Source organism: Triplophysa dalaica, chromosome 5 (assembly GCF_015846415.1).
Source record: "Triplophysa dalaica isolate WHDGS20190420 chromosome 5, ASM1584641v1, whole genome shotgun sequence".
NCBI lineage: Eukaryota > Metazoa > Chordata > Actinopteri > Cypriniformes > Nemacheilidae > Triplophysa > Triplophysa dalaica.
The window spans coordinates 9,577,075-9,593,193 of record NC_079546.1 but is presented as its reverse complement, the minus strand read 5'-3'; the positions used below and the strand labels follow the sequence as shown (position 1 = coordinate 9,593,193).

Genomic DNA, 16,119 nt, shown 5'->3' with positions numbered 1-16,119 from the left:
ACAGTAAATTAAACTTCCTGTGTGAACACAATATACTGACTGACATGAGCTGTATCAGTCCACTTCCTGTGACAACATGTTCCGACTTTCTGTACCAATGAAAGATTGTATAAACATATTACAAATACATATCATTAATACTTGAGATTAGGTTGCCTAATTTTATTGTTTATAATTTTATTTTTGACATGCTTATAATTGTGAATTTCTTTGCTTTTCTTCTTAACTTTTATTTATAAATACTGTAAACTGACATATAGATACACACACACACAAGCTTCTCTTGTGACGCTGTCTGCTGTGGTTTGATGGCTCTGCTGTGGTTTGTTCTGTTATGGTCACTCTAGGTCTCTGTTTTTGTCTATGTCTTCTTCCTATAGTATATTAAACTTTTCTTCAAAATCAGTATAGATTTTTTTTTAAGACCCTACCCTATTTTAAGTCTTCAACATACCCAGCGTCCTTCAGAGAGCAGCAGAGCGCAACCAATCTCATACAATGCGCCATCAAGGCCACGACCCAGGTGATAGGCAAATCCATGGCCTTGTCTCGTGACGCTCTAGCGCCACTTATGGCCCGTTCAATTCCGGGTGCCGACAAAAATGAGTTTTTCTACCATATTGGTAATGTGGGTCTGTTCTAGCGCCCACCCAACCAACCGCTGTTAAAGCGGAAGATGTAATAATACACAACGTTTTCTGAAATGAGCAACCTTCCTCTAACTACGGGAGTCAAGCCCACACTAGGCAACGTACCTCCCCAAAGCATTCCAACCCCTTGCCACACGGGCCGAGTCCTAGCAGGTCATTCCCAGGCAGTCGAATTGGGTTCTGGTGATACTATAGCGAGGCTATACACTCCAGTTTTATGAAAAACACCAGTCAGGCAATTAACCATCTACAATTAAGATTTAACCTGAGCAAATATAAGCAAGTAGAAAGCTTTTACAGTAGCTCATGAAATAAATGTTTTGACAAAATCAGTTGTTCAAAACAATGCATAAAGCTTTAATTAATAAATGTATCACATTACAAAAAAGGTTAAAATATTTAAGAAATGTTTAACAATTTTAAAAGGTTGAAATAAATTCATTATCATGCTCAAACATGGTGGACAATCTAAACAGACAGATGTGAATTACATTATAAACATGTAAAAAATTAATAGTCAAACAAATTAAAGAGGCGACTATTAAAAGATATTTGAGGAAATACAGTAAAACATGAGTCAAAAACATCATAAAGAATCAAAGTACGTGATGTTTAGTGTGTGTGGACTATGCAGAATTCCAGCCCTTTAGTTCAAGCAAACTTTACATTTGAGTTGGCCTGCAAACTTTACAGTATTTGCTGATCATAAAGTTATATTGTATTTCTGTAATGCTAACTACGGTTTTCTAGGTGGTTGCTAAAAAGTTTTGTTTCAACCCATTGAATGAGTTCTATGCTCCGCAGAAAATGTACTCCAATTGCTTCTTACGCATATACACTTTGCTACTTGCAGTGTGACAGTGTTTTTTGTGAAACAAGTCTTACTCTTAAGAACTCCTTGGGATTGGATGTTAAACTTGTGCATATAACTGAGAAACTGAGTCTGTAAGTTCATCAGCTTCATCAGAGTTCTGTGACTTCACACATCTATAGAGCACTTTGGAATCTCTACAGAAGAATATGTAACAACAGAGTATACATTATCAAGTGAAGAGACACGCCTGCTCTCTCCTGGATCTGTTTTGTGTTTTCTGAAGGTGATGGAGGAATAATGAAGATTTTGGTGTATCCGCTCCAACAGAAATTCTATTTTGACAAAAACAGACTCTCCCTCATTCTCCTGTAAAAAAAAATAATACTTTTGGATCAATATTCAAATATTGTAGCATTTCTATACATTAGTTTTATTTGGGTAACAAGTTGATCAGTAAGAGATTGTGACTGTATTGTGTTTGAGAGTTTGCATGTTTTTAGTGCCTGTTGTAACTCACATTTGTCGAAACGCTTCTTGTATTTCCTTCTGGACTGTTCTGGGAGGGTTTTCTATTCTGAAAAGCTCTTCCTCTTCTGAAAAGCGTGTTTGTGTTAAACTTTTCACACTTACAAACTGACTTCAAAGATAGCCAAATATATCAGACAGTCAGTTATTGAATTTGTATTTTTCAGTTGTTCAATTTAACAGTTACACTATTAAAAAGTTGTTTAAATGTACTTTTAATAAGTAAAATATAAAACGAGGTGATATCTGCAGACAAACAATGCTGCAGCTTTTTCTGAACTTACATGCATTACTTATTATTAGTCTCATAAATTAGTTTTATTAATAGTCTCGTAATATTGAATAATATCTGTTTAATAAAAAATGTTTTTTATGCTTCTGTCTGACTTACCGTTTACAGACACATGTAATGGCACACAGGATCACTATCATTGAAACACCAACTCCAATTTGCACAAAGGAAAAGTTGAAACCTGAAGCTGTAAAATATTGCAGAACCGCCAGTTCAGTCAAGCATGCGCTCTTCTTTCACATAAAGAATCAATGCCACTTTTGACACTGAAATATAATGATAATAAAACTCCATACATTTCTGTTCTTGCGATGTAACTGGTAGTGATACAGTAAGTTAAAATCAGGTAAAATAGACGCGATGAGTAGCAGTGAATGGAAACAACAATGTTTAGTGAAAAATGAAATTGTTTTTACTCACATTGGATGTCCAGCAACACTGATGTGTTTTGTGTACCATGTTGATTTCCCGCTCGACAGTAGTATGTGTGTGTTCGATCAGTCACATTGAAGGTTAGATTCTGTCCAGTCTGTAGCTGCTCCAGCCGTCCTCCATTCTCTCTGATCCAGGTGTAGTGCAGCACTGCTGGATTTGCATCACTTCTGCAGGTCAAAGTTACTGAAGTGCCCTCCAGTACAGAGTTAGATGGAAACACAGATACTGATGTGTTTCTAGGAGCATCTGAGAGAAAAACAAATTTAAAGCATCATTATATCATTTAAAGTCATATACTGTAAGTCAACAAGATTCATGTGATTTCCTCTTACACAGAACACGTAACGTGATGTTGCTCTGTGCTGTTGCGTTCCTGTTCTGTAGCTGGTAGGTTATATTGCAGATGAAAGTGACTCCATGTTGAAGATGAGAAGCAGTGAAGTTCAGATCAGAGAAGATCTCAGTTTGATTCTGTTGTAGTCTGCGGTCATTTATGGGAAGTCTGTCAGTGGATCTCCATGTGAGAGTTGGTGGAGAAGAGGAGCAGAGAGTGATAGCAGAGCAGCGCAGTCTCACCCCGTTCCCCTCTAACACCTCGTGAACCTCCATCTGCCCCATAAACATCTTTACTGTTGGGTTGGAGGGAGAATCTGAAATCAGATTTATTTTGTGTTGTATATCACATGTGGGATGCTTTGTGAACAGCGTTAAAGGGGTATGTTGAGCATTAATGGGGTATGTGACTTTCTCTTCATTAGTCAGCCTACATCATGTATATATTTTAAACATTTTATAATAGAAAATATTTTTGTTCTAAAACAAATAGCAAACCTTCAGATCAAAAGGTTTAAGGATCTTGATAAACAGGCATAAAGTTATGGTTATCCTTAGGTCTAAAAAAGTGTCTGCTTTTGGTAATGATCTAACGTAATGCCGAAAATGATCATCTAAAGCAGATTATTGAATGCAGATTTCTGTTATCATCTTTTGCTCTGAGATGTAAATAAAGATATTGATCAGAGAAAGACTATGGTACCGTATATGTAAAATGTTGCATTTGTTTCATTTTACTAAACTGTTTAACAATTACTCTAAAATAATATTACTCACCAATCACATGTATTGAAACATATTTTGTTGTATAGGTATATTTCAGCCCATCTTTTCCTTCAATCCTGAAGAATAATTGTGCATCGTCATTTGAACTAAAGTTATAAAAGTCAGTGGTACAGTTCTTGTCTTTTAAATGTCCAGTTATTTTGCCAAGGTTGTTACTGATACTGGAGTTAAGCACTATTTGTTCAGACGAGTAAGGGTTATTTTTAAACCATACTCCTACAGCAGTGTCATCAAGATCACTGTCAAAAGAGTTTTCCATATCAAATGTGCAGTGTATGGTCAGACAGCATCCATTCAAAGCTTCAATCTTCTCTGGCAGACTGATGCTCCAATCTCTACACCGAACACCTACAACTCAAACAAGAAGTATTTAGAAAAACATTCAAATTAACAATTGTTATTTAAACAACAGGTTCATACTTTTTAAACTTCACAATTATATTTTAGCAGATGAGCATATGAATACACACATGCCACGCTAATGTTTTCAGCAAACTTTTACAATAAGGTTGTATATTTGTTAAACCTATTTAATAAAAAAATAATCTAACAGTGATTCTGCAGAATTTATTAAACTATTAAACATTTTGATTTCAACATTAACTAACATTTTTTAAATCAAACATATTTTCTTTCTAAAAATACAGACAGGGTGATCATAACTTGGCACTCAAAAGGGTTTTATTTTGTGATTACAGCCAGATAGATTATTTTACATTATTCCATTTATTACACAGCTATTTGACACGTGAGTAAACGAAACATGAAAATATATTTGAAATATTTGAGTTGTGTAACAAATAATGTTAATACACTGTTATAATGAATATTGTAAAAATGTAACCATGTTTTCACAGTTAATTTTGTTGGTGTACATGTATAATATGAACAAATTTAAGAACAAACCTTGTAAAAACAATATGATACAAATGCTTTTCTGTGATGTCTTCATCTCTTTCTTAAAATGAGCTCACTCTTTTGGGGAAACTGTAAAGATGCATAAAGGACAACAAAACGATGTACAATTTTAACAGATTGTTTAAACTACTTTTAACGTAAAGATTTAATTTTTCTTACCTAAAATTCAGAAAGGGAAAACCTGTGTACAATATGTGCTGAAAGCTGAATGTCACATTAATGGATCTTTGGATTCTATTCTGAAGCATCTGCTGATAATGTGAAACAACAGTAAATTTAACTTCCTGTGTGAACACAATATACTGACTGACATGAGCTGTATCAGTCCACTTCCTGTGACAACATGTTCCTACTTTCTGTACCAATGAAAGATTATATAAACATATTACAAATACATATCATTGATACTTGAGATTATGTTGCCTGATTTGATTGTTTATAATTTAAATATAATTGTGAATTTCATTTCTTTTTAACTGTTTATTTATAAAAAATGTTAAATTACATAGAGATACACACACACACACACAGTTAAAACAATAAAATAAAACTCTGTTTAATTTTTCTTTGACAGACCTTACTTTGTAGCAATGTCTGTATTCGTGTCTTAATGTGTGTAGTGGAGTAGGCGGTGCGAGACCGTGGTTTGAGACCGGTGAGTAATTGTTAATAAGCGCCAGCTCTCGAATCACATAGGAGATCGGTAGCATATATGAGAACGAGTGACCGGACCGTCGAAGAGATAGGACCGGGCCCGAACATGTTTGTATTTGTATTTATGTTTTGTTCGGCAGCGGCGGCCCGTCTCCTTCCTTCCTTTTGATGAACCTTGTTACAATGTGCTTATCTTGTAACGGTGTCTGCTGTGGTTTGACGGCTCTGCTGTGGTTTGTGTCAAGGGACTGTGGACAGAACCCAAGCGCAGTCAAGTGAAGGGTTAACAATTTTTTTTTTATATAAAACAAGAAAACAAACACCCTCGATGGGGGAAAAGCACGATAAATAATACAAGACTTCAAACCAAAAACCATTCAAAAGGAGGATAAGACAGACAGAATGAAAAATCCAAAATAATGAATCCTGTCATGAATCTCAGGTGGAGACATGGCGTGGGAACCCAAATGCAGGCAGACACAGACGTAGATGTAACAAGGATTTATTAAACAAATAAACACTAAACAAACGGCAAAACAAAGGCCCACGATGGGGTAAAACAGAGCAAGATAACAATAATTACAAAAGGTACACAGGAACTAGACTCACTACACTTAAACTAACAAAGACTTAAATTCAATACTTAACAGGACTACAACGAACTAATACTCAACTACACTTACGGAGTAACAAGAACTTTCAGGGACAGCAACATCAACAGGTACAGCGACAGGAACATGTACAGAAACAAGTACAATGCACAAGCACAAGACAAAGAACACGAGGGTGTCTTATAGGGGAACAAACACAGGATCATAAAGAGGAACAGGTGCTGGGGATTAGCACTGAGGAGAGGCTGACGAGGAACGGGATGTAGAGAACAATGACAAGACACGAGAAAGAATCATTCAATCTCACACAAAACCATAGGTTATGCCATGACTCCACTCAAATAACACGAATAAACATGACATGATAGTGGAATCATGACATAAGCCCCCCCTTTAATGAGCACTTCCAGGTGTTCATCAAGGGGTAACTAACGGGACAAGACTGACTGGGAAACAGACAAAAACCAGACAGACAAGGCAAACATAACAAGAGGCATACAATAGATGATAATCAGAGGATTGGGGTGAGACAATAAAAATAACAAACAAGGGAGGGGAGAGGGGGCAAACAAGAATACACAAGGGGAAGTCCAGAAGGGGTAGGGCTGGGTGGGGAAGTTCCAGCCCTTGGGGACGCGCCAGAGCGCAGAGCCCCAGGTGACTTGATGGGGGAAGTCCTGGGGGGAACTGTCCTTGTCCCCTGCAGGACTGCTGGGCTGGGCCCCGGCTGGAATGCCGGAAAAGACCATGGCTGTATTGCCGGGCTGGACCTCGGCTGGACGACCGGCTGGAATGCCGGGCTGGACAAGGGCAGGACGGCCGGCTGGAATGCCGGGCTGGACCAGGGCTGGGCGGCCGGCTGGAATGCAGGGTTGGACCAGGGCTAGACGGCCGGCTGGAATGCCGGGCTGGATAAGGGAGGCAGGGCAGCGCGTTCTGGTGGCTGGGCAGCGCTCTCTGGCGGCTGGGCAGCGATCTCAGGCGGCTGGGCAGCGTTCTGTGCTGGTTGCTGGACCGGGCTTGGTGCCGGTCGGAAGGCCGGGTGAACAGGGCTTGACGCCGGTCGGAAGGCCGGCTGGACAGGGCTTGGTGCCGGTCGGATGGCCGGCAGGACAGGGCTGGATGCCGGCTGGAATGCCGGACTTGACAGTGGCTGGGCAGCGCGTTCTGGTGGCAGGGCAGGGCAGCGCTCTCTGGCGGCTGGGCAGCGATCTCAGGTGGCTGGGCAGCGATCTGTGGCGGCGGCTGGGCAGCGCTCTGAGGCGGCTGCTGGACCAGCCTTGGTGCCGGTTTCTGGAGAGAATCTGCGGCCGGGCTGGACGCGCGGACCGTCACCTCCCCACAGCGCCCCCCCAAAAAATATTTGGGGTCTGACACCACCGGACTCGGGACCACAGGACTCGGGAACTCCGGACTCGGGAACTCCGGACTCGGGAACTCCGGACTCGGGAACTCCGGACTCTGGAACTCCGGACTCGGGAACTCCGGACTCGGCAACTCCGGACTTGTTACCGGTTGCTGCACTGACCTGCAGGACAGCAACTTTGGCCTGGGACGTCCTCCACGAGGCTTCTTCCTCCCTCTCAGGTCGGTCGAGCCTACGGCTGATTCAGCCGGGACCGAGGGAGTACCGGGAAGGAGGTTTCCCGCGACGTTGCCCCTGAGTCTCTAGCCACCCACTCATCTCGGACTCCACCAGAAGAACCGGCGGCCATGGAGCTCGAGCCAGAGGGTACTGAGTCCCCCAGGGCAGCGGCGGCCAGGACGAGACCCTCCGCAGCGCTCGACCGTGGGGTGAAAGTCCCATGTGGAACCCCACCCCCGGGATCGATCCAGGTGGACACTTACCTGACCATGTCCACAAACCATTTGGGAACAAACAGCCTCTTCTCCGACGGTGTGAGGCGCCGGGTGAGGCAGCAGTTGAAGATCGTCTTCAACTCCGCCTCACCAAACTCGGTCACCTCCTGAAGAATGCCCTGGCGAACTCCTGGTCACCGTAATTCCCCTGGCGGAATCCAAGCAGCCAGTGGGTCTGGCGAGACCACAAGGACGACGTCGTACCGTCCATGCTGCCTACTGGGTTCGTTTGTGGCTCGTGCATTCTGTCATGAATCTCAGGTGGAGACATGGGGTGGGAACCCAAATGCAGGCAGACACAGACGTAGATGTAACAAGGATTTATTAAACAAATAAACACTAAACAAACGGCAAAACAAAGGCCCACGATGGGGTAAAACAGAGCAAGATAACAATAATTACAAAAGGTACACAGGAACTAGACTCACTACACTTAAACTAACAAAGACTTAAATTCAATACTTAACAGGACTACAACAAACTAATACTCAACTACACTTACGGAGTAACAAGAACTTTCAGGGACAGCAACATCAACAGGTACAGCGACAGGAACATGTACAGAAACAAGTACAATGCACAAGCACAAGACAAAGAACACGAGGGTGATCCATGGCCAGCCTCGTGGGGTTCGAGCGCCACTTATGGCTGACCCTCAAGGAGATCAAAGACCCCTTCCTCGACACTCCGATCTCTCCAGCAGGCCTCTTCAGACCCGCGGTTCAGGACTTTGCAGAACGCTTCACAGTGGCGCAGAAATCCTCGCAGGCCTTGAATGACTTCCTGGCAAATAGACCCGGCTCCAGGTCCTCGTCCACTCACCCTAAGCCAACGCCGACTCAGCAGCCGGTGAAAGACGTCAGCGCTCTCGCTCGGGTAAACACTTCCCTCAACCTCAGCACCAGGGATCCTGGACAAGGATCTAGCTGAACCTGCACTTCAGGCACCACCCTTAGACTCGAGTGAGGAAGGGCCCAGGTCTCGCTGCGGCTGGACCTCCTTCCAAGCAAGCTCTTCTGTGCGCCCAAGCACCCCGTTCAATTCCAGGTGCCGGCAAAAATGTGTTTTTCTACCATATTGTGAATGTTGGGTCCATTCTAGTGCCCACCCAACCAACCGCTGTTATAGCGGAAAGTATAATAAAACATAAACATTTCCAGAAAAAGAGCAACCTTCCTGCTACTATGGAAGTCAAGCCCCCAATATGCGGCGTACCTCCCCAAAGCATTCAACCCTTTGCCACACGGGCCAGGGCCAGGCAGGCAATCCCTGGGGTGTCGGATTGAGTTCTGGGGATACTATCGCAAGGCTATACACTCCAGTTCTATGAAATACACCAGTCAGGCAATAAACCATCTACATTTAAGCATTTTATTTGTGCAAATATAAGCAAGAAGAAAGCATTAACATATACATAATCAGGTGGTCAAAGCAATGCATGAAGCTATAATTTATAAATTTATCATGTTACAAAAAAGATTAAAATATTTAATAAATGTTTAATAATAATAAATTCATTATCATACTGAAACATTGTTAACAAACAGACAGATGCAAATTACATTATAAACATGTCAAAAATGAATAGTAATACAGTAAAAATATCAAAAAGAATCAAAGAACGTGATGATTAATGTGGACTATGCAGAATTCCAGCCCTTTAGTTCAAGCAAACTTTACATTTGAGTTGGCCTGCAAACTTTACAGTATTTGCTGATCCTAAAGTTGTATTGTATTTCTGTAATGCTAACTACGGTTTTCTAGGTGGTTGCTAAAAAGTTTTTTGTTTCAACCCAATGAATGAGTTCTATGCTCTGCAGAAGATGTACTCCAACTGCTTCTTACGCATATACACTTTGCAATGTGACCGTGTTTTTGGTGAACACAAGTCTTAGTCTTCAGAACTCCTTGGGTTTGGATGTTTAACTTGTGCATATAACTGAGAATCTGAGTCTGTAAGTTCATCAACTTCATCAGAGTTCTTTGACTTTACTTGATTAGTAACCACATCTGCAGAAGAATGTTTAACAACAGAGTATACAGTATCAAGTGAAGAGACATGTCTGCTCTCTCCTGGATCTGTTTTGTGTTTTGTGAAGGTGATGGAGGCATAATGAAGATTTTCTTGATGATTTGGTGTATCCGGTTCAGAAGATGACAGAAATTCTCTATTGACATAAACAAACTCTCCCTCATTCTCCTGTAAAACAGATATATATTTTTTTGGATCAATAGTCAAAACTTGTAACATTTCTAAACATTTGTTTTATTTGGGTAACAAGTTGATCACTAAGAGATTGTGACTGTATTGCGTTTGAGAGTTTGCATGTTTTTGGTGCATGTTGTAACTCACATTTGTCGAAATGCTTCTTGTATTTCCTTCTGGTCTGTTCTGGGAGGGTTTTCTATTCTGAAAAGCTCTTCCTCTTCTGAAAACCATGCTTGTGTTAAAATTTTCTCACTTACAAACAATGCTACAGCTTTTTATGCACTAATATACATTACTTATTATTAGTTTCGTAATATTGAAGAATATGTTTTATATTGTATTCTTTTTATGCTTCTGTCTAACTTACCGTTTACAGATACTTGCAATGGCACACAGGATCACTATCATTGAAACACCAAAAGCAACTCCAACTAGCACAAAGGAAAAGTTGAAACCTGAAGATGTTTAAAAAAATGTTGCAAAACCGCAAGTTATTTAATCAAGCATGCGCTCTTCTTTCACATTATTCACATTTCTACTCATTCTAATACACTGCAAATGGGTTCAAAATGGGTTTCAGCTATTCTAATAAATTTAAAGGACCAGTGAAATTAAAGCCTATTTTTTCATGAAATATTGCAGCATTTATTGAAAATAGTTTATCAATGTGGGTCATTCTGTTTTTAAAAAGAAATAAGTGCAAATTTATTCCATTGTTGTGGAATTTATTGAATTAATCACACAAATTGAAACTCACTTGTCATCTGAGAACAAACCAGATTAATCCGTTTACTGGTGTTCCCATACTCGTTGGTACCAACACACTCTGGAGGGTCTGTGAGTGAGTGATGTAGAGTGATGATGCTCCTCATGTGTGTGCTGTTCAATTTTTCCTCACTGATGGATGTGTTTGTAGAGTTAGTGACAGGACGTCCAGATAGATGCCACTCCACTTTAGGAGAGGGATTCCCATGAACCTCACATGAACACGCCATTACATCTGCTCTGTTACAGCAGGAGGAGGAGAGAGAGATTTTGGGTGCATCTGAATGACAGAAAATAAAATTGAAGTGCATGTGTTTCAAGGGGGATAGGAATTGATGCCACTTTTGACACTGAAATATAAAGATTATAAAACTCCATAGAGTCGATTTCTGTCCCTGCGATGTAACTGGTAGTGGTACATTAGGTTAAAATGCAGGTAAAATAGACTTGATGAGTAGTAGTGAATGGAAACAACGATGTTTAATTGAGAAATAATATTCAACTTTGAAATAAATACTTTGAGTACCAGCAAAAAGTGTATTTGCATAATTTATGCCACAGTGCATGCTGGGGAAAAAACAAATTAAATAGTTTTTACTCACACTGAATGTCCAGCAACACTGATGTGTTTTGTGAACCATGTTGATTTCCCGCTTGGCAGTAGTAGGATGTGTGTGTTCGATCAGTCACATTGAAGGTTAGATTCTGTCCAGTCTGTAGCTGCTCCAGCCGTCCTCCATTCTCTCTGATCCAGGTGTAGTGCAGCACTGCTGGATTTGCATCACTTCTGCAGGTCAAAGTTACTGAAGTGCCCTCCAGTACAGAGTGAGATGGAAACACAGATACTGATGTGTTTTTTGGAGCATCTGAGATAGGTAAATGGACAAAACCATTTAGAAAATCAAAAGAGAAGTAAACTCTAAAACTCAAGTCTCTCTGTTTTGGAAATACAACTACTGGTCATTTTTCATGTGTTAAGTCTTTTTGTCCATTTTATATGTTCTGGGTTAAACCAAAAACTGTTTTTCTTTAAAAAACTGCATGACTTGAGGTAAGGCTCTTGTTTGTGACACATGTGGAGCAAGTCACGTGCCCAAGTCTAGAACAAGAATATTTTGAGTGCCATTTTGTTAATTTAATCCCTAATACATTCTCATTGTACTTTAGATTACACTTAAAAATGTTACCGTCATTGACGAGTTATCTCGTCATTTTAAAAAAGTATCCCCGCAAAAGATGAGTTATTACGCCAATCAGTGTTTGGACTGTTATACAGCATGTGGAGCTATTACACACCTTTGGGAAAAAGTACAGAATCCCAGAACCTAGAAAGTATATGTCTTAGCGGTTTTTAATGATTGTTCTGAGTGTAATCTGGGCCCATCTTTGACAAAATATGTTCATTATCTCAGCTGTTTAATCAAAATTATGCATTTTTGAAGAAACCTACCCACATCTGTGGAGTGATAAAAACGAACAAATAAAGATAGAATAATACGTTTTCTTTTGTTTAAAAGCTGAGACTCTGGTCTTCATTTGACATATTGTTTGTCCATATAATCTTTACACAAAATTTATTGTGAGGCATTAAATTTGGGTGAAAATTTTAAAAAACGCTGGCGTAGGCTGGCAACTTTTTTTTAAAAAGGCTCGCGGGAAATTAGTTAAATAGTGGAAGTTAATGTGAGTGAATAAGTAAACTAGACTGCTAATACTCACATTGGATGTCCAGTAACACTGATGTGTTTTGTGAACCATGTTGATTTCCCGCTCGACAGTAGTATGTGTGTGTTCGATCAGTCACATTGAAGGTTAGATTCTGTCCAGTCTGTAGCTGCTCCAGCCGTCCTCTGTTCTCTCTGAACCAGGTGTAGTTCAGCACTGCTGGATTTGCATCACTTCTGCAGGTCAAAGTTACTGAAGTGCCCTCCAGTACAGAGTTAGATGGAAACACAAATACTGATGTGTTTTTTGGAGCATCTGAGATAGGTAAATGGACAAAACCATTTAGAAAATCAAAAGAGAAGTAAACTCTAAAACTCAAGTCTCTCTGCTTTGGAAATACAACTACTGGTCATTTTTCATGTGTTAAGTCTTTTTGTCCATTTTATATGTTCTGGGTTAATACAAAAACTGTTTTTCTTTAAAAAAACTGCATGATTTGAGATATCACTCTTGTTTGTGACACACATGTGGAGCAAGTCACGTGTCCAAGTCCAGATGAAGAATATTTTGAGTGACATCTTGTTAAATTAATCACTAATACATTCTCATTGTATTTTAGATTACACTTTAAATAGTGGAAGTTAATGTGAGTGAATAAGTAAACTAGACTGCTAATACTCACATTGGATGTCCAGTAACACTGATGTGTTTTGTGTACCATGTTGATTTCCCGCTCGACAGTAGTAGTATGTGTGTGTTCGATCAGTCACATTGAAGGTTAGATTCTGTCCAGTCTGTAGCTGCTCCAGCCGTCCTCTGTTCTCTCTGAACCAGGTGTAGTTCAGCACTGCTGGATTTGCATCACTTCTGCAGGTCAAAGTTACTGAAGTGCCCTCCAGTACAGAGTCAGATGGAAACACAGATACTGATGTGTTTTTAGGAGCATCTGAGAGGAAAACAAATTTAAAGCATCATTATATCATTTAAAGTCATATGCTAAACAAGATCCATGTGATTTCCTCTTACACAGAACACGTAACGTGATGTTGCTCTGTGCTGTTGCGTTCCTGTTCTGTAGCTGGTAGGTTATATTGCAGATGAAAGTGGCTCCATGTTGAAGATGAGAAGCAGTGAAGTTCAGATCAGAGATGATCTCAGTTTGATTCTGTTGTTGCTGTAGTCTGCGGTCATTTATGGGGAGTCTGTCAGTGGATCTCCATGTGAGAGTTGGTGGAGAAGAGGAGCAGAGAGTGATAGCAGAGCAGCTCAGTCTCACCGCGTTCCCCTCTAACACCTCCTTAACCTCCATCTGCCCCATAAACATCTTTACCGTCGGGTTGGAGGGAGAATCTGAAATCAGATTTATTTGTGTTGTATATCACATGTGGGATGCTTTGTGAACAGCATCAAAGGGGTATGTTGAGCATTAATGGGGTATGTGACTTTCTCTTCATTAGTCAGCCTACATCATGTATATATTTTATAATAGAAAATTTATTCTTTCTAAAACTGATTCCAAACCTTCAGATCAAAAGGTTTAAGGATCTTGATAAACATGCTCTGAGATGTAAATAAAGATATTGATCAGAGGAAGACTATGGTACCGTACAGGTAAAATGTTGCATTTGTGATTTATTTATTTATACTGTATGTTTCATTTTACTTTACTGTTTAATAATTACTCTAAAATAATATTACTCACCAATCACATGTATTGGAACATATTTTGTTGCATAGGTATATTTCAGCCCATCTTTTCCTTCAATCCTGAAGAATAATTTTGCATCGTCATTTGAACTAAAGTTATAAAAGTCAGTGGTACAGTTCTTGTCTTTTAAATGTCCAGTTATTTTGCCAAGGTTGTTACTGATACTGGAGTTAAGCACTATTTGTTCAGACGAGTAAGGGTTATTTTTAAACCATATTCCTACAGCAGTGTCATCAAGATCACGGTCAAAAGAGTTTTTAATATCAAATGTGCAGTTTATGGTCAAACAGGATCCATTCAAAGCTTCAATCTTCTCTGGCAGACTGATGCTCCAATCTCTACACCGAACACCTACAACTCAAACAAGAAGTATTTAGAAAAACATTCAAATTAACAATTGTTATTTAAACAACAGGTTCATACTTTTTAATCTTCAATTATATTTTAGCAGATGAGCATATGAATACACACATGCCACGCTAATGTTTTCAGCAAACTTTTACAATAGTGTTGTATTTGTTAACATTATTTAACTAAAAATGAACTAACAATGATTATACAGAATTAATTAAACTTACATTTTGATTTCAACATTAACTAACATTTTTTAAATCAAACGTATTTTCTTAAAAATACAGACAGGGTGATCAGAACTTGGCACTCAAAAGGATTTTGTGATTACAGCCAGATAGATTATTTTACATTATTCCATTTATTACACAGCTATTTGACACATGAGTAAACGAAACATAAAAAAATATATTGGAAATATTTGAGCTGTGTAACAACTAATGTTAATACACTGTTATAATGAATATTGTAAAAATGTAACTATGTTTTCAAAGTTGATTTTGTTTATGTATAAAATGCTAATAGATATGATGAAATAATTTAAGAACAAACCTTGTAAAAACAATATGATACAAATGATTTTCTGTGATGTCTTCATCTCTTTCTTAAAATGAGCTCACTCTTTTGGGGAAACTGTAAAGATGCAAAAAGGACTAACACATCAACAATACAATGAACAAGTTCAACAGTATGTTTTAACGTAAAGAAAAATCTAGTTTTACTTACCTAAAATGTATAACCTGTGTACAATCTTTAATGAATGCAGATTGTTAAAATGTCACATTAATGGATCTTTGGATTCTATTCTGAAGCATCTGCTGATAATTTGAAACAGCAGTAAATTAAACTTCCTGTATGAACACAATATACTGACTGACATGAGCTGTATTAGTCCACTTCCTTTGACAACATGTTCCTGCTTTCTGTACCAATGAAAGATTGTATAAACATATTACAAATACATACCATTAATAATTGAGATCACTCCATCCAGGGTGTATCCTGCCTTGATGCCCGATGACTCCTGAGATAGGCGCAGGCTCCCCGTGACCCGAGGTAGTTCGGATAAGCGGTAGAAAATGGATGGATGGATGGAATACTTGAGATTATGTTGCCTGATTTGATTGTATATAATTTAAATTTGAAAATGCTTATAATTGTGTATTTCTTCTCATTTCTTTTTAACTGTTTATTTTTATAAACTGTAAAATGACATAAATACATACACTTCACACACACACACACACACAATTCTGGTTCATTTTTTTTCACAGAGCTTACTTTGAAGCAACTCTGTATACTTATCTAAATGTGCTGATTTTGGCTGTGGTTTGTTCTGTTGTGGTTACTGTAGGTCTGCTTTTCAAAATCCCTATAGTATTTCTTTTAAGACCTTTTTAAGTCTACTCTCAAATGTAAAGCAGTCCTCTGATCATTGTCTCTTCACTGGGCATACGCTCTTAAAAATAAAGGTTCTTAAAAGGTTCTTCACAGCGATGCTATAGAAAAACTATTTTTGGCTCCACCAAGAACCATTCAGTCA

General features: G+C 39.2%; 3 protein-coding genes across 11 annotated transcripts in view; 1 reads left to right on the top strand and 2 right to left on the bottom strand.

Annotated features, from left to right (window-relative positions):
• The window catches only part of ints13 (integrator complex subunit 13), an 87,690-nt gene that overhangs the window by 19,215 nt on the left and 52,356 nt on the right, over positions 1 to 16,119 (top strand). The window lies entirely within an intron of this gene.
• LOC130420395 (B-cell receptor CD22-like) lies at positions 1,106 to 5,022 on the bottom strand. 2 transcript variants are annotated; one of them, XM_056747667.1, is made up of 8 exons: positions 4,913 to 5,022; positions 4,742 to 4,822; positions 3,827 to 4,183; positions 3,049 to 3,366; positions 2,702 to 2,962; positions 2,381 to 2,468; positions 1,982 to 2,057; positions 1,106 to 1,830 (listed from the first exon to the last, which is right to left on the bottom strand). In XM_056747667.1, exons 2-8 carry the CDS (start codon positions 4,785 to 4,787, stop codon positions 1,630 to 1,632), a joined length of 1,347 nt encoding a protein of 448 aa, XP_056603645.1. In that variant the 5' UTR covers positions 4,788 to 4,822; positions 4,913 to 5,022; the 3' UTR covers positions 1,106 to 1,629. The 2 variants fall into 2 exon arrangements, with proteins under 2 accessions (XP_056603645.1, XP_056603646.1); XM_056747668.1 differs by having other exon boundaries at positions 3,049 to 3,345.
• LOC130420392 (Schwann cell myelin protein-like) lies at positions 9,236 to 15,441 on the bottom strand. Of its 3 annotated transcripts, none has more exons than XM_056747657.1 (11): positions 15,303 to 15,441; positions 15,129 to 15,209; positions 14,220 to 14,576; positions 13,544 to 13,867; positions 13,200 to 13,463; positions 12,572 to 12,832; positions 11,455 to 11,718; positions 10,845 to 11,132; positions 10,455 to 10,542; positions 10,232 to 10,307; positions 9,236 to 10,078 (listed from the first exon to the last, which is right to left on the bottom strand). In XM_056747657.1, exons 2-11 carry the CDS (start codon positions 15,172 to 15,174, stop codon positions 9,770 to 9,772), a joined length of 2,277 nt encoding a protein of 758 aa, XP_056603635.1. In that variant the 5' UTR covers positions 15,175 to 15,209; positions 15,303 to 15,441; the 3' UTR covers positions 9,236 to 9,769. The 3 variants fall into 3 exon arrangements, with proteins under 3 accessions (XP_056603635.1, XP_056603637.1, XP_056603636.1); XM_056747659.1 differs by having other exon boundaries at positions 10,232 to 10,304; XM_056747658.1 differs by having other exon boundaries at positions 15,129 to 15,229; positions 15,303 to 15,429.

Excerpts from the sequence above, each read along its gene's own strand:
- LOC130420395 (XM_056747667.1), bottom strand. The coding sequence starts at position 4,787 with ATGAAGACATCACAGAAAAGCATTTGTATCATATTGTTTTTACAAG. Across the intron at positions 2,469-2,701 it reads AGTGTTGCTGGACATCCAAT|CTTCAGGTTTCAACTTTTCC; the intron begins GTGAGTAAAAAC and ends AATATTTTACAG. Across the intron at positions 2,058-2,380 it reads ATTACATGTGTCTGTAAACG|AAGAGGAAGAGCTTTTCAGA; the intron begins GTAAGTCAGACA and ends CACGCTTTTCAG.
- LOC130420392 (XM_056747657.1), bottom strand. The coding sequence starts at position 15,174 with ATGAAGACATCACAGAAAATCATTTGTATCATATTGTTTTTACAAG. Across the intron at positions 12,833-13,199 it reads AGTGTTACTGGACATCCAAT|ATGCTCCAAAAAACACATCA; the intron begins GTGAGTATTAGC and ends TACCTATCTCAG. Across the intron at positions 11,719-12,571 it reads AGTGTTACTGGACATCCAAT|ATGCTCCAAAAAACACATCA; the intron begins GTGAGTATTAGC and ends TACCTATCTCAG.